Below are 15,592 nucleotides of genomic sequence, written 5' to 3' on the forward strand. Positions count from 1 at the left end.
CTGAACAGATAAAAATAACATCGATGCCCCAGGGACAAGAAGGAAAGTCATTTCCTCTCGAAAGTTAAACGTCACACCGCGCACAGCAGCTGAAAAGTTTGCAAATCATTTGTCAAACTAGCACCAACAACGGAGAACATCTCCTCCCAAGCAATAAACTCATTCAGACTTCTTTCTCCTTTTCATTAACGGAATTATCGGACTATGCGCATAATTTGTTGTTTTCTTTTTGTTTTCTCTCGAGTTATCTTAACAAGTTATCAGCTTGTTTTTCGCTCTCCTCTTGTTTTCCTTTTCTCTTTCTCTCTCTCTCCCTGTCTCTCTTTTTCTCTCTCTCTCCCTCTGGCTCTCTCTCACTCACTCTCTCTTAAGAGTCTGTAGAATATGCCTGATGGTTCTGCCTCCACCACCTCTGCTGGCAGAGATTTCCATGCGTCCACCACTGAAATACATCCATAACGGCAGTGAGCACATTCCTGGGGATTGCATTGAATAACGTCGTTTTGGCATTTTGTCGTCCGTCGCATGGAAATATTTTGTTTTCATGCAAAACTGATTGTATTGAATGGACAGGAGCGAATATTTCACAGCACTGCCATTCCGCAACAGGACGAGATCTTGTGACACAATGAATAAATAACAACTTGCATTGTTACACATTCCTTTCCTGTCTCAACAGTTAGTGATCTTCTTCCAGAAGTCAAGGGGAATGAAGGTGGCGTTTACAGCAGATAAGACATTTCGTTTGAAGTTAGACGACTCTCTGCGGTGCCGCATTGACAGAGGCATCATGAGACCATGTGATCCTCCCCTTCTGCCATCAATCCCTCAGCCCTTCCGGTTCTGAGAAACCGTCTCAGGCGCACTTCCCCAGAACACAGTGATTTTTCCAAGCAGCCGACAGTAAACCATGAATCTCGTCGCTTATTTTCTACTCTTTGGTAAGTCGTGGAACAATTTTCTGTCTGCGGTAATCTGTTCTCGTTCTACGCATTACCGCAAGTATTTTGCGTGCGTGGCACTAAATCTTCAGTTTGATCTGTCATAGTTGAGTGGAAACCAGCAAATACTGGATTAATTGTCAATATTTCTATTAACTTTATTGACCTATGCTTTTGAGGAATTATCAAGGTGTATTTTATAGAACGACGGGTAATCTTCAATGTGTGTTTTCAATGTTTGTAGAATAGATTTAGTCACGTCTATTGTTCATATTCTATTTCTCTCAGTTATTGTTGTGAATAAGCAATATCTTGCAATGCAGCTGCATGTCACTGAGTAAAGGTTGGTGGCGGACTCGAAGGAATTGTGGTGTTACCAGGTTGGCAACACACTATTAATATCTGTACTTCATCAGATGCGGTGCACTGTTCATCTTGAAAGAAGAAGTAGGGAAGGTATCGAGTTAACCCAGCACTGCAAAGACCACTGCCCACAGCAGTGAGCATGCATCCAATATAGAACCACATGTGTAGTTGAGATCAACAACCGAGATGCTTCGAGGGGGAGGTGTCCACGTATATGAGAAAAAGCAGAAAGATCTTACCAGTGGAAGGAATTTGTTGAGGCGTATGGGAAACGAACTCTCAATGACTTGCAAGTCATCTTTCATAGTTCCCTGAAAGGTCACTGCACAGGGTGAAGGTTTGAGTAAAAATCCCAAGCCACTCAGCAAGTTTTCGTGATATTTCCCGTGTGTCAACTTAAATGTTGATCAATGATTAAAGGTGAGCAGTCAAAACAGGGAGCGTTGTGCCAAAATTTCAGTTAGGCCAAAATCCTCAACCCGCAAAAAACCTCATGTGCGACGTGAAGCATCATTTATGACAAACGGATTCTTGCCACATTCACAGGTTACACTGCAATGAAGAACCAGGTTCTCTACTTCCTCCAAACATTCCGGTAATTTCATAGGACAATGATGTCATGGGCAGTCAATGTTTTAGTTGTGTATTTTTAACTGCTTTATTCTGAGTAGACCAAGTTCCTTTTTCTGAGAATTAATGATTCTCCAGGCTAATCCTGCTGACATTACTCAGAAATCTCACAGCTCTTGTCGGAATTAGAAGTTTTAATTAATTTTGTTTCATTTAACACAATGATAGTCGTGAGCGCGCATTTCTGAAGCTGTAGGACACAATGCTTGTGGGAATGCGCAGGCAAGGCTGAGATTTGGGAAAATATTTTCAGAGCAATTCCTCATTTTGCCTGCTCGCGTTGAGCACATCATTGAGACATACATCTGTACAGTGGGCGGACACTGACAAAGACAGGAGTGACAAAGGAACAGCTGCCAAGTCGGCTGATTATTCTTCAGCTTTAGACGTTTTCAGTGGCACTTCTCAAACCCATAACAATATAGAGGGCTAACTTCTATTTCGCCCGTCAGCAGCATGGGTGTAATTCTGTCTCCGTGCGCGACTATCGCATCTTCAAGACATCTTTGGCAAGGCGAACTAGGAACACGGCCTATTCAAGCATATTTCAACAGGACGTGGTTGCATTTCGCCCATTTTCCCACTACCATGATCAGAGAAACAAGTTTCAGACACGTGTTGACCGTCCCATCGATCTCAACCAGAATATACTTGAGTTCCTTTGTCCACCATTCGTAGAATTGATTCGCATACTCATTTTGTCCATTCATCGAGACACTGGGAAGTGGAAGGTCCTCGGAATTCAGCCGTATATTTGATGAATCAATTTCGCGGTTCCATCAATTTCCAAAAAAAAACCATATCGATCAATCCATCAATTCTTGTCTCTCGTAATAATTGGGGGTGCCCTTACCCGGTTCAAGGGACATCCACCTGAATGTTATTTCAGACACCCACCATTACCTCCTTCTTTATCTCCAAATGCTCTGGAATATTAGCCCGCTCCACAGTGATGTCCCTATTCTCCACCTCCTTCACCTTGTGATAACTGCTGCAAAGTACTTATTTCGGCCTCTCTCACATACTCCGCCTCCAAAAACTTGTTTACACCTTTATTGACCAGTGACCCTAATCTCTCCCGACTTTTTCTTTTGATGTCTGCATAGAATACATTTGGACTCTCTTTAATCCGGCTTGACATGGACAATTCATGGTCTCTCTTGGCTCTCGTAATTCCCTTCTTGAATGCCTTTCCAGCTTCATTATAATCCTCAAGTTCCCCGTTTCATTTTAGCTTCCTAAACCTTACGGACGCTTCTTTATTCTTCTTGACAACTTCACCACCTCTCTCGACATCCAAGGTTCCTGCACTGTGCTATCCTTGTGCTTCGTTCTTATTGGAAAACATCTGTCATGTACTTTGTGCAGTTGGTCTTTAAACACCCTATTCATGTGGACTCGCCCAAAACAGCTGTTCTGAATTAACTCGCCCTAATTCCTGCCGATAAAACTCCTAATTTTATCTGCTCCAATTTAATATTCTCCCGGAAAAGCTCACACTTAGACTTATCTAAGACTTGAGAAGCTGTGGTCACTTTTCCCCAGCTGTTCTCCCACTGAAAGCTCATTCCCCAGTACCAGGTCCAGCATGGATCTCTCTTTGAACTATGTACATGCTGATTTAAGAAACCCTCCAGGATGCACCTAACGAATTCTGCCGCTTCTAACCCTCTTGCAATAAAGAATTACCAGTCTAGATTCGAGTCTTTGAAGTCACCAACGACAATACCCCTGCTGTTTATAAACATTTCCCTAATCTCCTGGATAATCTCACTCCTAAGTGTCCTGGTGGCTCTTGGGGGGTTTGTAGTATAATCACATCAGAGTGATAGCAAGTTTCTTATGTTTGACTTCTATCAATATACACTCAGTGTATGAGCCATCCATTATTTCCTCTCTCAATTTAGCTGTGATGTTGTCCCTCATTAATAGTGCAACTGCATCTCCCACACTTTTCTATATTTTCTAAAATATTCAAACCCTGGCCGAGAAAATTATGCCGACGGTTCTATCATTCTCCCAACCAAGTATTTGCAATGGCCACTGATCCATACCCTAGGTCATTCACTATCACCCCTAATATTCCTCACTAAAAAAAAAAATCCTTCAACCCGTTCGTCCCATTTCTTCTATTAACTTTCTCCTTCCACTTCTTCCTCAACAATTTATTGGCCATTACATCTCCCTTCAAAATTTGTCCCAATCCGGAGAAAATCCTTCAGATTATATCACTATCCGTTTTTCAGACAAATATCAGTTGCTTCTGGGGAAATAACTGTCCGATCGTGCAAGTAATAATTTGTTTCTACAGATAGCCTACTGATCTCCTTCAATTTTTTTTTGTGAATATAAGATGAATGCTGTTGGCTTTAAATTATTGATATCAGCTGCACATGTTTATTTGAATGGTAACTTCCGCTTTGTCAGTGCTGAAACAGCTCTGAGCTGTGAGTGCAGATTTCTGTTATCAGCTATTACTCTCACGGCTAAAATTAGTTGCGGTTTCTTTGTGTGATGCAGTTTCAGTATTACTACTATCTTCCCTATTTTGTGGAAATGACGCACGAACATATGCACATCTGACAGTGAATTCAGCAACTAAAATTGAAATAGGAAGCAGTCTCAAGAAGCGGCATAATTTTCTAATTATTTAGACCTAACTCCCTTCTTTGGCCATTTCGAATTGGACCCCTCAACAAAGTATGCTCAGGCTAGTGGAGACGAATTGCTTCATGGAAAACGCTGCTGTAGCTTTCTTGTTAGTGTACGCCTCTTCGCCGCCAGCGTATTTTAAAACAAACTCCCACCAATTAACCGAACTTTCCACTCTATATGTGAACACTTCAGTTGCAAACTGCTGCTTTGGATGACTTCAGTACAGCATATCACTCTCAATCTTTATACATGTTCACGCTGTTCAGACAGGACTGACCGTTTCAGACATTGCAGCTATTAAATCGCACGTTTCGACCGGGAAGTGTCGTGTGCGCAACCTGTTTTAACGGGTCATTATCCTGTATGGCTGCAGGAAGGACATTATTTCATGTCGTCGGCAGAATTCCCGCCTTTCCTCTAATCGGAGGAAAACAACAACTTCATATCTTGCAAAGTATCCTCCATTCGTTCCAACCTCACAACCAAGAAATACAGGCAATCTGTGGAAATCATAGGACGATAAAAAGCAGACACCACGATAAAAAAAAACATTTAAAGCTACAAACAATCATCATATTGCAGCTTTCTTGTCCAGATATATGAAAGTCTCCCGTTCTATATTTTATTTTGATCCCTTCTGAAAACCAGTCACAAATCATACTCCCGTTGGATCTTGACAGGATGCACTCAAATGACGGCAAGCCACAAAGTACAAATATTTTCTTCTCATCTTCTGGGCAGATATTTCTCAATTTGCTCTCAATCCTTCTTAAATTGTCTACAGACTCTCTAACCTTCAAAAGCAGTATTCGGGAATCGGACATTAACGAGGCCGAGAAATGTATTGATTGAAAAACTGGATTGACTACCAGGGAGATGGCCCGTTGACACGAGGTCAAATCCCACGTTGCCTTTCGGCAAAGCAAATCAGGACATCATCGAATTATGAATTAAAGTTTATTGTCTTTACATGGGAATATTGCGGTGCCCTAGTGCCTTTTAGAAATAAAATATGCCGTCAGCGCTCCTCTGTGACACATATATCTGGTCAACAGTACTGATGGTGGATTATTTTTTATTCTATTATTCCAAAAGGTTCTGTTTAGCAGTGCAGAATAAATGCCGGCATCAGGGATAACATCTAAATGCTGTGTAGAAATTAATAGAGAATTGAGAAGGATGTATGTGTAAACCGATAATTACAAGCTTCAATTGAAGGAATGCTTTGGAGTTTACCGTTTTCAATCCTTTTATTAGTTTTCAAATTAATACAGATTGATATATAGCATCGAAGTTTGTACATGTAATACAAAGAGATCTGGATAACAATCAAAGCATAGATAATCATAAAGAACAAAATATTAAAAAATCTGTAGATCCAACGATCACTTAGTAAATGAATATAGTATAAAAGAAAGGAAAGAAAAAGATTTATTATAGAAATTAAAAAAACAAATCAATAAGAAAAATTATAAACAATATAAAGTAAAACAAAATTTAAAAGAAACGAACAGAAAGAAAGGAAAATAAAAACTGGCCTAAAATTTCTCAGTAGAAACAGAACAATATTATGTCTTCAAGTCCGTTCCTCCAAGGTGGAAAGTTATTGAAAGGGGATCTGCTTCATGTGAAAATATTGAGTAAATGGTCTCCAAATATCTTCAAATTTAAGCGAAGGATCAACAGTACCACTCCTAATTTTTTCCAAGTTTAAACATGATATAGTTTGATAGAACCATTAAAAAGTAGTAGGGGGTATTGGATCCTTCCATTGAAGCAAAATGGATCGTTTGGCCTTTAATGTAACAACGACAATCATACGGTTAGCAGAAGCAGATAAATGGCCAGACTCTATCCTTGGTAATCGAAAAATTGCAGTGATAGGGTGAGGTTGTAAATCAATGTTCAATACGTTTGAAATAATGTAAAAAATGCCTATCCAATATTTTCAAGAAGAGGACAGGATCAAAACATTTGTGTCAGAGAAGCCACATTCTATTGACATCTGTCACATATAGGATTTATATGGTTATAAAAACGAGCTAACTTATCTTTGGACATATGGGTCCTGTGGACTACCTTAAACTGCATCAACGAGTGTCTGGCACACATTGAAGATATATTAACTACCGCAGTATGTTTTAATGCATTATGTTTCAACATACAGTTTTTCTTGCTGCACTGATTGTTTTGTCGGTGTTAACGTCTTTATAGTAGTGACCTCTCGTCACGTAAATTAATATATTCGGCAGGGTTTGCCCATCTTTGATTCTGTGCTTCAAGCAAGCCTGGATCATGACATCAATCTCAACCAGAATTGACCTGTGTTCCTTCGTCCATCACTTACGCATTCCTTGTTCGTATTATTGCTTCGCAAACTCACCTTCCCCTTTCACTGGGGTACGGGGAGGCGATGGTCCTTGAAATTGCTTGACACATTGATGAATCAACTTGGCTGTTCCATCAATTGCCAAGGGAACAAATCCATCCACTTGTAAGGAATGTTTCTCATGTCACCTTTGAATGCCATTTTCTCTGCAGCAAAGTCGATCTGCATGTTTTTCTTCTAGGTGCATCTGATTTCTTTTTTTTTCAGCTCGGCAAACAGAAATTTAATTTCTTCTAGAAATTAAATGCCCCTCAAATGTTCGTCGTTTCGACTTTTTATTTGTTTATAAGGTCGTCTGTTGTGTCAGCTGTCCCCAAATCCTGTGTCTGATTTGCTCTACTAAACTTCCAGTTTTCCAATCATGCAGCAAACTTCTTAGTTTTCCCGCCAACCCACAATACATATCTGCTTTAGAAGTCAGTTCCCAATTCAACATCAATTCGGCAAAATAAAAGTTTTATTGCGGTCGCGTTGTACTTGTTGGAAGCTACATCATTGCCGTTGAAGAGAATAACACTTTTATTTCCGTTACTTTCACCTTTTTAATGGAATCCGCTAAAATTAATTTGGATCTGTACTGAAGACCTTCCAATATTTGTGGAAGGCATCTTCCAACGCCTTCTTCCACTTTCTTATCTTCACGGCATTCTACTTGACGGGCCACAGCTGCATGGGACGAGACGAACATGCAATTGAATATTTCCTGTCACGGCGAAATTTGGCGGCATTGTGTGCAAATCCTTTAGGCTCATTGTTAACAGAGTCATAGAGCCACAAAGCGCGGAAACTGGTCCACAGGCCCAAATGGTCCTCGTGGACTAAATTGGCCATGGAAGGTGGTCCTATTTGCCTGCATTTTGCCCATAATCTCTTTGGACTGTCCTCTCAGTATACCTGTGCAACTGTCCTTTAGAAAATGATTTTTTTCTCCCTGCCTCAACTGCTTCCTTTAGTAGATATTCCACATTCCTCTGTATAAAGAAAAAGTTGTCCCTCAAGTTCCTGTTAATCCCCTTCAGGTCTCTCTCCGAATACTTGGAGTCAATGATTAACTGAATCTTTAAATAATGCTGCAATAATTAACGGCAGCAATCTGGTTTATGAATGCCAGTCAGGGAGGGAAATCTTCCATCTTTGGTCTTCCTAAGCTATATGTGCCTTTATTCCTGACGTGGGAAGTAATCAGTTCTTGGGAAATAGTAACACCAAAAGCATGTCGGAATTACTCGTGATATCCACTTTCTGTTGCAGGAGTAAATGTGCGCATGGTTTGAAAGGATCCTAGAAATATTGCAGCAGTGTGTTCTCTATCAGTAGGCTTAATTTCATATTCGGATGTACAACCACTCTTAACTTCCTGCTCAAAACACGTGACATATATCTTGTATTGGAGCTTTTCGTGTACAGCACGTCAGAGGAACTTGCCTACCCCAGAGTAATTGACTCATTTATGTGTACACCACGCCTCTTCACCTGACCTCTCCAGTACCTATTACACGTTCACTCTGTGCTGTGCCTATGTTTCCAGTGTCTCATTGCGTAATGCGCACATGGCGTTAAATAATTGTCACGTTATTTTGCATGTTATGTCTCGTTTTAATGCAGTGTTTGATTCGTGGTTGTGATTGGACAGTCTACGAAGTTAAACTGGAAGTATATTTAATGTTAGGGAGATCTATGACGCCGTTCTTCAACTGACACCTCTGGAGAAAAGATGGCTCTGCTTCAATCTCCACCGCTGAGGCTGCACCGTATTTATTTCTTGGCATCACCACACATCATCTGAATATTATTTGAATACAAGCACAATCAAAACATAAAGTAAAGCGTAGTCGGATCCCAAATCCCTTTGTTGATTTCATCACATCATGCGACAGTTCGAAAAACCCCATATTTGACGATCTACGTGAACCGCATGAGCCATGTCTATGTTAGAAATAAATTCACAATTTACCATCTGTTCTGTGACATTTATTTCATATTTCTCTGCAAAATCACGCAACATGCTGCAATGCAGACGTTGCTTTACTATTTCCGACTCAAATCGAATGCTAATGCTGAGTAACACTGAATATGTCAATAATCCCTGCTGAAGTCTATTTCACATCGTTCTTTCCTCATTTCTACCGTCATATTTTCCTGGTTGTTGGGCTGCACTTGCTGCGCATGCGTCCAATACGCAGTGAGCCATTTGAACACAACCCCTTATTAACCCATTGCTGCCTGTGTTCACTGTTCTGTAAATACTGGGCTCTAAGTGAAAGTGACGTGTCAAAAATGCAGAAAGACCAATAAACTCGGGTGTAACATTTACATATCCACTTCTGTCAGTGTCCATGTTTTCTCCCTTGTTTCCCAGTCTGAACTTTAACCTTGTTATATCACCGGTAACCATGGATATCAGTAATTTGGCCTTATCCATGTGGCTCTTCCAGTGTTTCCATCCCAATCCCCTACTTCCGTTCTGTACACGTGCTTCTGTGCATTAGACATCAGAGAATTGTGAAATCAAGGGAAGCTGGCACAAAATGATGATGAAAATACACTCTAACGCTGACTATATACAATATCAGAATATGATTGCAGTATCATTTGATCACCTCTACCTTTCGTTTCGTGCACTGCGGGTAAGAAGTTAGTCGGCGAACTGACATTGAAGAGTTCTTTTAAAAATGTTGTACTTTGAGTTCATTAAACTAATTATTATTTTCTGTCTTTAGTGCTCCCGATGGTTCACAGGAGCGCTGCTCAAGGTTGGTGTCATCTTCTTATCTGGTTGCTCAGAAAATGATAACATGATGTGGCGTTATGTGGTCACAATAATTCTCAGGTTTGTACTTGAGTTAATTTCTGTAACCAAATGTTCGATCATACCCATCCAAAGATGCGACTGTCAAAAGTAAGTAAAATCGGCCTCACTTTATTTCAATTAACTACCATCTTCCCGTTCGGGAGGTAACCAGAAAGATCCATAACTCCGTAATTTTGACGTAATCTGCACAAATCCCGAAGAGTTATATTGTCACGGGTAAACATGAGAATCTAGTCCTATGGCTGGCTGCCAAGTAATCCAACGGCAGTAGCAGATTCAATAAAACAATGGCTCAATATCAGTACGAAAGGGGTAATGTGTCCTGGGTGCTCTTATGACTTGATTTCAATAATCGCTGGGGTTGCCCAAGGTTTAGAACTCGGTACCTTGTTTCAATGATATGCATCAGTGATTCAGACTTCAAGGTAAGGACATGATTAAGAAGATTATAAGAGCTTCCCTTTATTTTTCGCCAGTTGAGTGTAAGACCCCGCACGTACCTCGTTGTAGATGAACTGAACAGATTTCCTTTCCTTTCTTCCAGAGCTTGGTAAACTGCGACTATTGCCTGACCGTGAGGACAAAATTTATCTGAAAGGAGAATCGGTCACTTTTCGTTGTGAGGCAGATCGTGCACTTACACCCCGTGGATTTTCATTGTATGGCGGAGGACATAATTTGGAAATAAAACCCCAGGCAGCCAGCTCACTGACAAAAGCGGTCACATTTACCATCACGGACATGCAATATGGACCAAGAAATTACATGTGCTTTTATTCAAGCTACGTTACTGGGGCAACATCTGCGCGAAGTGATGAAGTGGAGATAACGGTTGTGGGTTAGTCTGAATTTGTATCGATTTTAAATAATCCTGTTTACTCGATACGTTCACGTATGATATGGAAATAGATGGTTGAATCTGTGGCATTCGGAAGTCATGCAAACAGCTGGATAGTATTTATCTATCATGTCGTGATGGTTATTGTGCTATTATCGGGTGTATCCTAAACAAGTACAGCTCTTGAATGAGAAGGCCAGAGCTCTAAGTCACTCAAAGATTTTTTTTCGTCGCAGGCACACTTTCCACATGGGAAGTCTCGTGTTCCAAGAGTCATGGGTTTTAGTGCAGGACAAGGACTGTGCGAAGTTTGTCGAACTTTGTTCATCGTTCTCGTTTCGTTCGGTTAAGTATCATTTGAAAATATACTGCATTGGAATGTTGGCAGTTGGACTTGGAAATCCAGGTTTTGCGCTGTGTGTAGGTTTTAGTTCCAAGTTCCAGACATCCAGTCTCAACCATGCGTGAATCCAATATCCTGAATTGGGTAGCATCTTCGGGACTGGCGACAAAATCTTAAATGGCAGCACTACCCACACGTTTCACAATGATTTATTGCAGGTGAAACTGCATCTCGTCTGACAAGCTAAAGCAAGGACCGTTCTGAGACCTTAAAGTAGCCTTAATTTATTTGCGTTATATTAATGTTTCAGTTTGTTTCTTTCGTTTGCCAAACACTACACATACTTTACTACATGAAGTATGATATTTTCTCCTTCAGAGGAAGAATCACGTGCAAAATATTTAATCAAACGTATTCAAAACAAAGCTGGAGACATGAATCTGTCATTAATTCAGTAGCATTGAGACGCTGTTATAGAGTTGTAATAATTTTGACGCCGTCAAAGTTCGGTAATTAGCGTTTGGAAAAGGAGTCGAAGCATTTTCAGTTATTGCTTTTGGAAGGAACTTCTTTCGGTTATGCATACGTCATGGTTATGCACATCAGTTTTGTCGACGTACATACGACTGTTGACGTCCAGTTCGAGACTGAACAGGAATGTGGTGAGCAGATTTCAAGAACGATGTCGTTTGTTACTTGGGAATTTAAGGCGGTTGAATAAAACACAACGAACATACCCCATTTATGGACAGCTTTTGAGGAGCATGCTAATACGCGAGAGCATTTTGAGATCAGGAAGAAGTTGATACCGGGTCTTTTCAAGAACATCAATGTGGTTATGTCCCCAAGGGCGGATAACCCTTAACAGCACTGCTGTACAGATGGGTCTTGCAATCCAGATCCATAACTCACTGAAATTTGCCACGCAAGTAGAAAAGTAGTAAATGAGGTATGAGGTTGGCTTCTTTGTTAGTGGCATTAATTACTAAAGACACATCATCATGTTGCAGCTGTATAAATCTTGGGTTAGGCTTCACTTGAAGTGTGGTGGGCAGATCTGGTCGACCCATGGCAGGAATGATGTGGAAGCTTTGGAAATTACGTGCTATCTCAGACAGCTGCCTGGACTGGATGGTATGAACCCGAATCAGAGTTTGCTCATACGTGGGTTGCTTTCTCTGGAGTGTCGGATTCTGAGTGAAGACTTGATCCAAGTTTGTAAGATTATGAGAGGCATGGATAGGATAGGCAGGCATCATTTCCACGGGGTTTACATGGGAAATACTGGAGGACATGCATTGGGTTAAGAGTGATAAAGTGTTAAGGAGATGTGCCGGCAATTTTATTTTACACAGAGAATGTTATATGCCTGCAACGGGCTTCCGGGGGGCGCATTGGAAGCAGATACGATAGTGGCGTTTGTGAGACGGTGAGATGGACACCTGGATGCTGGGTGAATGGAGAGATCTGGTTCATGTGCTGGCAGAAGATATTTACTTTAAATCAGCATCATATGCAGCACAGGCATTCAGGGCCGGAGGGCCAGCTCTTGTGCTGTTCTGCTCCATGTACTGCTGGGTGTGTCAAGGCAGAAGGTTGGTTTGATGGACATCTTCAAAGTGAAATGAAAGACACGAAAGAGAGCCATAAGGATTCAATGCCATTGTTTAGTTTCAGCTGTGTTAGTTATTTGACTAATTGCACGGATTTAGCAAACAAAATATTTCCAAATTATATCTGGAAAGAAAAGAGCCAAGTGATATATTGGAGCCCCGACGTGAGGCTCAATGCCGGAGAGCTCTGAGGGAAGAGTGTTGTCAGGAAGATTCGGAGGAAAGTCACATTTCTTGTTCAAAGACTTATCCTCTGTTTGACTCGTCTTCGCCTGAATGAAATATTACTGTGTGGTTTATTTCATCTGTTCCTTCATTTCATTGAAAATTATTCCAATGCTCCGTTGGAATTTTCCACGCTATCTGTTTGACATTCAGTATTCCAATGTCCGTTCACATTTATCCTCTCACCTTCTAATAGTCTATTTTAATCCAGTGCCTGGCACCTTTTGCTTGTCTCCCCATTTCATTTATCAGATTATTCCGGCAATCCATTCTTTCTCGCTCAGAGCCAGGCTTATGTCAAACGACCGGCTTTTCCCCGGTGGGTTCTGCGCAGCCTGAATCAGTTCAGAATCATGGGGGATCAGAGAGTAACACAACACGGAAGTAGGCGTTCCGGCCCAACTCGTCGATGGCCAACAAAATGCCCAAAGATGCGAGTCCCACTTTCCGCGTTTGCCACGTATCCCCCTCAGCTTTCCTATCCGTCCCTTTACAAATGACTTTCAAATATCCTATCTGAGCTTGACACTTCCACTGACAACTCGTTTCAAAAACATACCACCCTGTGTGTGAAGAGACTGCCCATCTGGACCCCTTTTGATCCTCTCCTCTCACCTCAAACGACACCATCTTGGTTTTGATTCCTTTTGCCTGGTAAAAAGACCATATCCTTTACCCACATCAACCCCCCTCGTGATTTGTACACCTCTATGCGGTCATCCCTCAGTCACCTCCGCTCTAATGAATACAATTCTGGGCAGTCCACTTACCCCCTGTAAATCGGGCCTTCAAGTTCTGGCAACGTTCTCGTAATTCACTGCACGCTTTCGAGCTGAAGGACGTCTGTCCGATAACAGGTTAACCAAATCTCTAGACAGTGCTCCAAATGGGGCCTCGCCGAATACTTGTACAGCTGCAACATAATGTCCCAAATGCTACGCTCTGTACCTTGAATGATGAAGGGGCGCCGTCTTCACTTCCCCGTCTGACTGTGAAACCACTTACAGTGCACGATATACTTGTACTCCTTGGTCACTGTGTTCAACAGCGCTCTCCACGGCCGCAAAATTAACTGCAAAAGCCCAAACATAGTTTCACTTTTCAAAATACAACAACTTGCACTGATGTGAAATCAACTCCAGTTGCCATACCTCTGTCCAGCTACCCAGCTGATCAAGACCCTGCTGCATTTTTGATAAATTTCGTCACTCCAGCGATACACCTATTGTCGTGTCATGTGCACACTTACTCATTATGTCGTGTAAATTCTCATCCAAAGTTTTAATAAAATTACGAACAACAGAAAAAATCATTTCTTCTCTCTTTGCAGGTCCTCCAGCGAAACCACAGCTATCAAACGACAGAGCAAATAAAACATTTGTGTCAGGTGAAGAGGTGATTTTCATTTGTGCAACACCATACTCTGTGGACTCGAACAACGGTTTTGCCCTGTATCGAGACGAGCAACCTGTGTTATCAAAACCTAGCGATATTGGATGGTTCTACGGGGCCACGTTCACCATCAGAGTCACCGGCTGTGGGTCACAAAATTACTACTGTGTTCAGACATGGCGGGTGTCTGGGAGAAACATATCCTCACAGAAGAGTGAACCAGTGAAGATAACGGTAGTGGGTAAGTTTTAATTTTTTCTGCGATTTGAGTAAATCATGTTTTAATTATTGCCCACGATTGCGACAAAATATCCATGATAAACAGGTGTCTTCAAAAGCCGTGCAGAAAAAGATTTCTTTTTCTCTCCAGTCATTACTTACGTTTTCAATAAACATTCCCTGAACTGGTGCAGCTCTCCCTCCACCCATCTAGAAAGATGTGACAAATTGCTCTGCTGTGGAGCCTGTTATTTCAGGCACACTTTCAGAGAGAGAAGGTAAAACCTAAGTGAACCAAGAGAAATTTGCAATTGTGTAGAAGGCATTCTGCACCGTGTTAACCGACCTTTAGTCCTCTTTGCATTCTCGTTGGGGATAGCTTCGATTGAGAAAATTACGTGGGAATTATGTTTTCAATTAATGTCCAAGTTTGCTGGAAAATACTTGAATAGCGGGGTGGATGGGGAAGGGGGGGGTGTGAGAATGACATGCATCCGTCGAGGCGATTTTGTAAAAGGTGTCCAGGAAAGTTATCTCAAGCAATATGTATGCAACCCTAACAATTAAGGAGCAAAACTGAACCTCCTATTTGCAAAAGAAGAAGAGCGATTGGCTGATGTGTTGCGATTCTGAGAGGCGGGGCAAACCACTATTGAGAAAGGCAAGGAATGATGAGAGGGCGCAGAGGAGATTTACCAGGATGCTGCCTGGATTGGAGATCATGTCTTATGAGGATAGGTTAAGTGAGATAGAGCTTTTCTCTTTGGAGAGAAGTAGAATGAGATGTGACTTGATAGAGGTGCACAAGAGACATAGATCGAGTGGGCAGTCAGAGACTTTTCCCAGGGCGACAATGGCTAACATGAGGGTACATCATTTTAAGGTGATTGGAGGAAGGTATAAGGGGGATGTCAGGGGTAAGTTTTATACACATAGAGTGGTGGATGCGTGGAACGCACTGCCGGCAGAGTTTGTGGGGGCAGATCCATTAGGGACATTTAAGGGACTCTAATATCGGACACATGAATGATAGAGAAATGCGGGGCGATGTGGGTGGGAATGGTTAGAGCGGTCTTCGAGCAGGATAAAATGTCAGCAGAATATTGTTCTCCGAAGAGCATGCACCGTGCTGTAATGTCCTATGATCTTTGTTCAGTGAAAGTTCAGCA

General features: G+C 41.6%; 1 protein-coding gene across 11 annotated transcripts in view; it reads left to right on the plus strand.

Annotated features, from left to right (window-relative positions):
* Nucleotides 1-864: 864 nt before the first annotated feature.
* Nucleotides 865-15,592, plus strand: part of LOC127566432 (uncharacterized) — an 87,371-nt gene continuing 72,643 nt past the window's right edge. For 4 of the 11 annotated variants that reach the window (XM_052008838.1, XM_052008830.1, XM_052008835.1 and 1 more), the window contains exon 1: nucleotides 865-941. In XM_052008838.1, coding sequence (XP_051864798.1) covers nucleotides 911-941 — 31 coding nt within the window. In that variant the 5' untranslated portion in view covers nucleotides 865-910. Of the gene's footprint in view, nucleotides 942-9,701; nucleotides 9,735-10,337; nucleotides 10,632-14,142; nucleotides 14,446-15,592 lie in introns of all 11 variants that reach the window. The other 7 variants (XM_052008837.1, XM_052008829.1, XM_052008840.1 and 4 more) reach the window with 3 other exon arrangements.

This window comes from Pristis pectinata, chromosome 41 (genome assembly GCF_009764475.1).
Source record: "Pristis pectinata isolate sPriPec2 chromosome 41, sPriPec2.1.pri, whole genome shotgun sequence".
In the NCBI taxonomy this organism is placed as follows: domain Eukaryota; kingdom Metazoa; phylum Chordata; class Chondrichthyes; order Rhinopristiformes; family Pristidae; genus Pristis; species Pristis pectinata.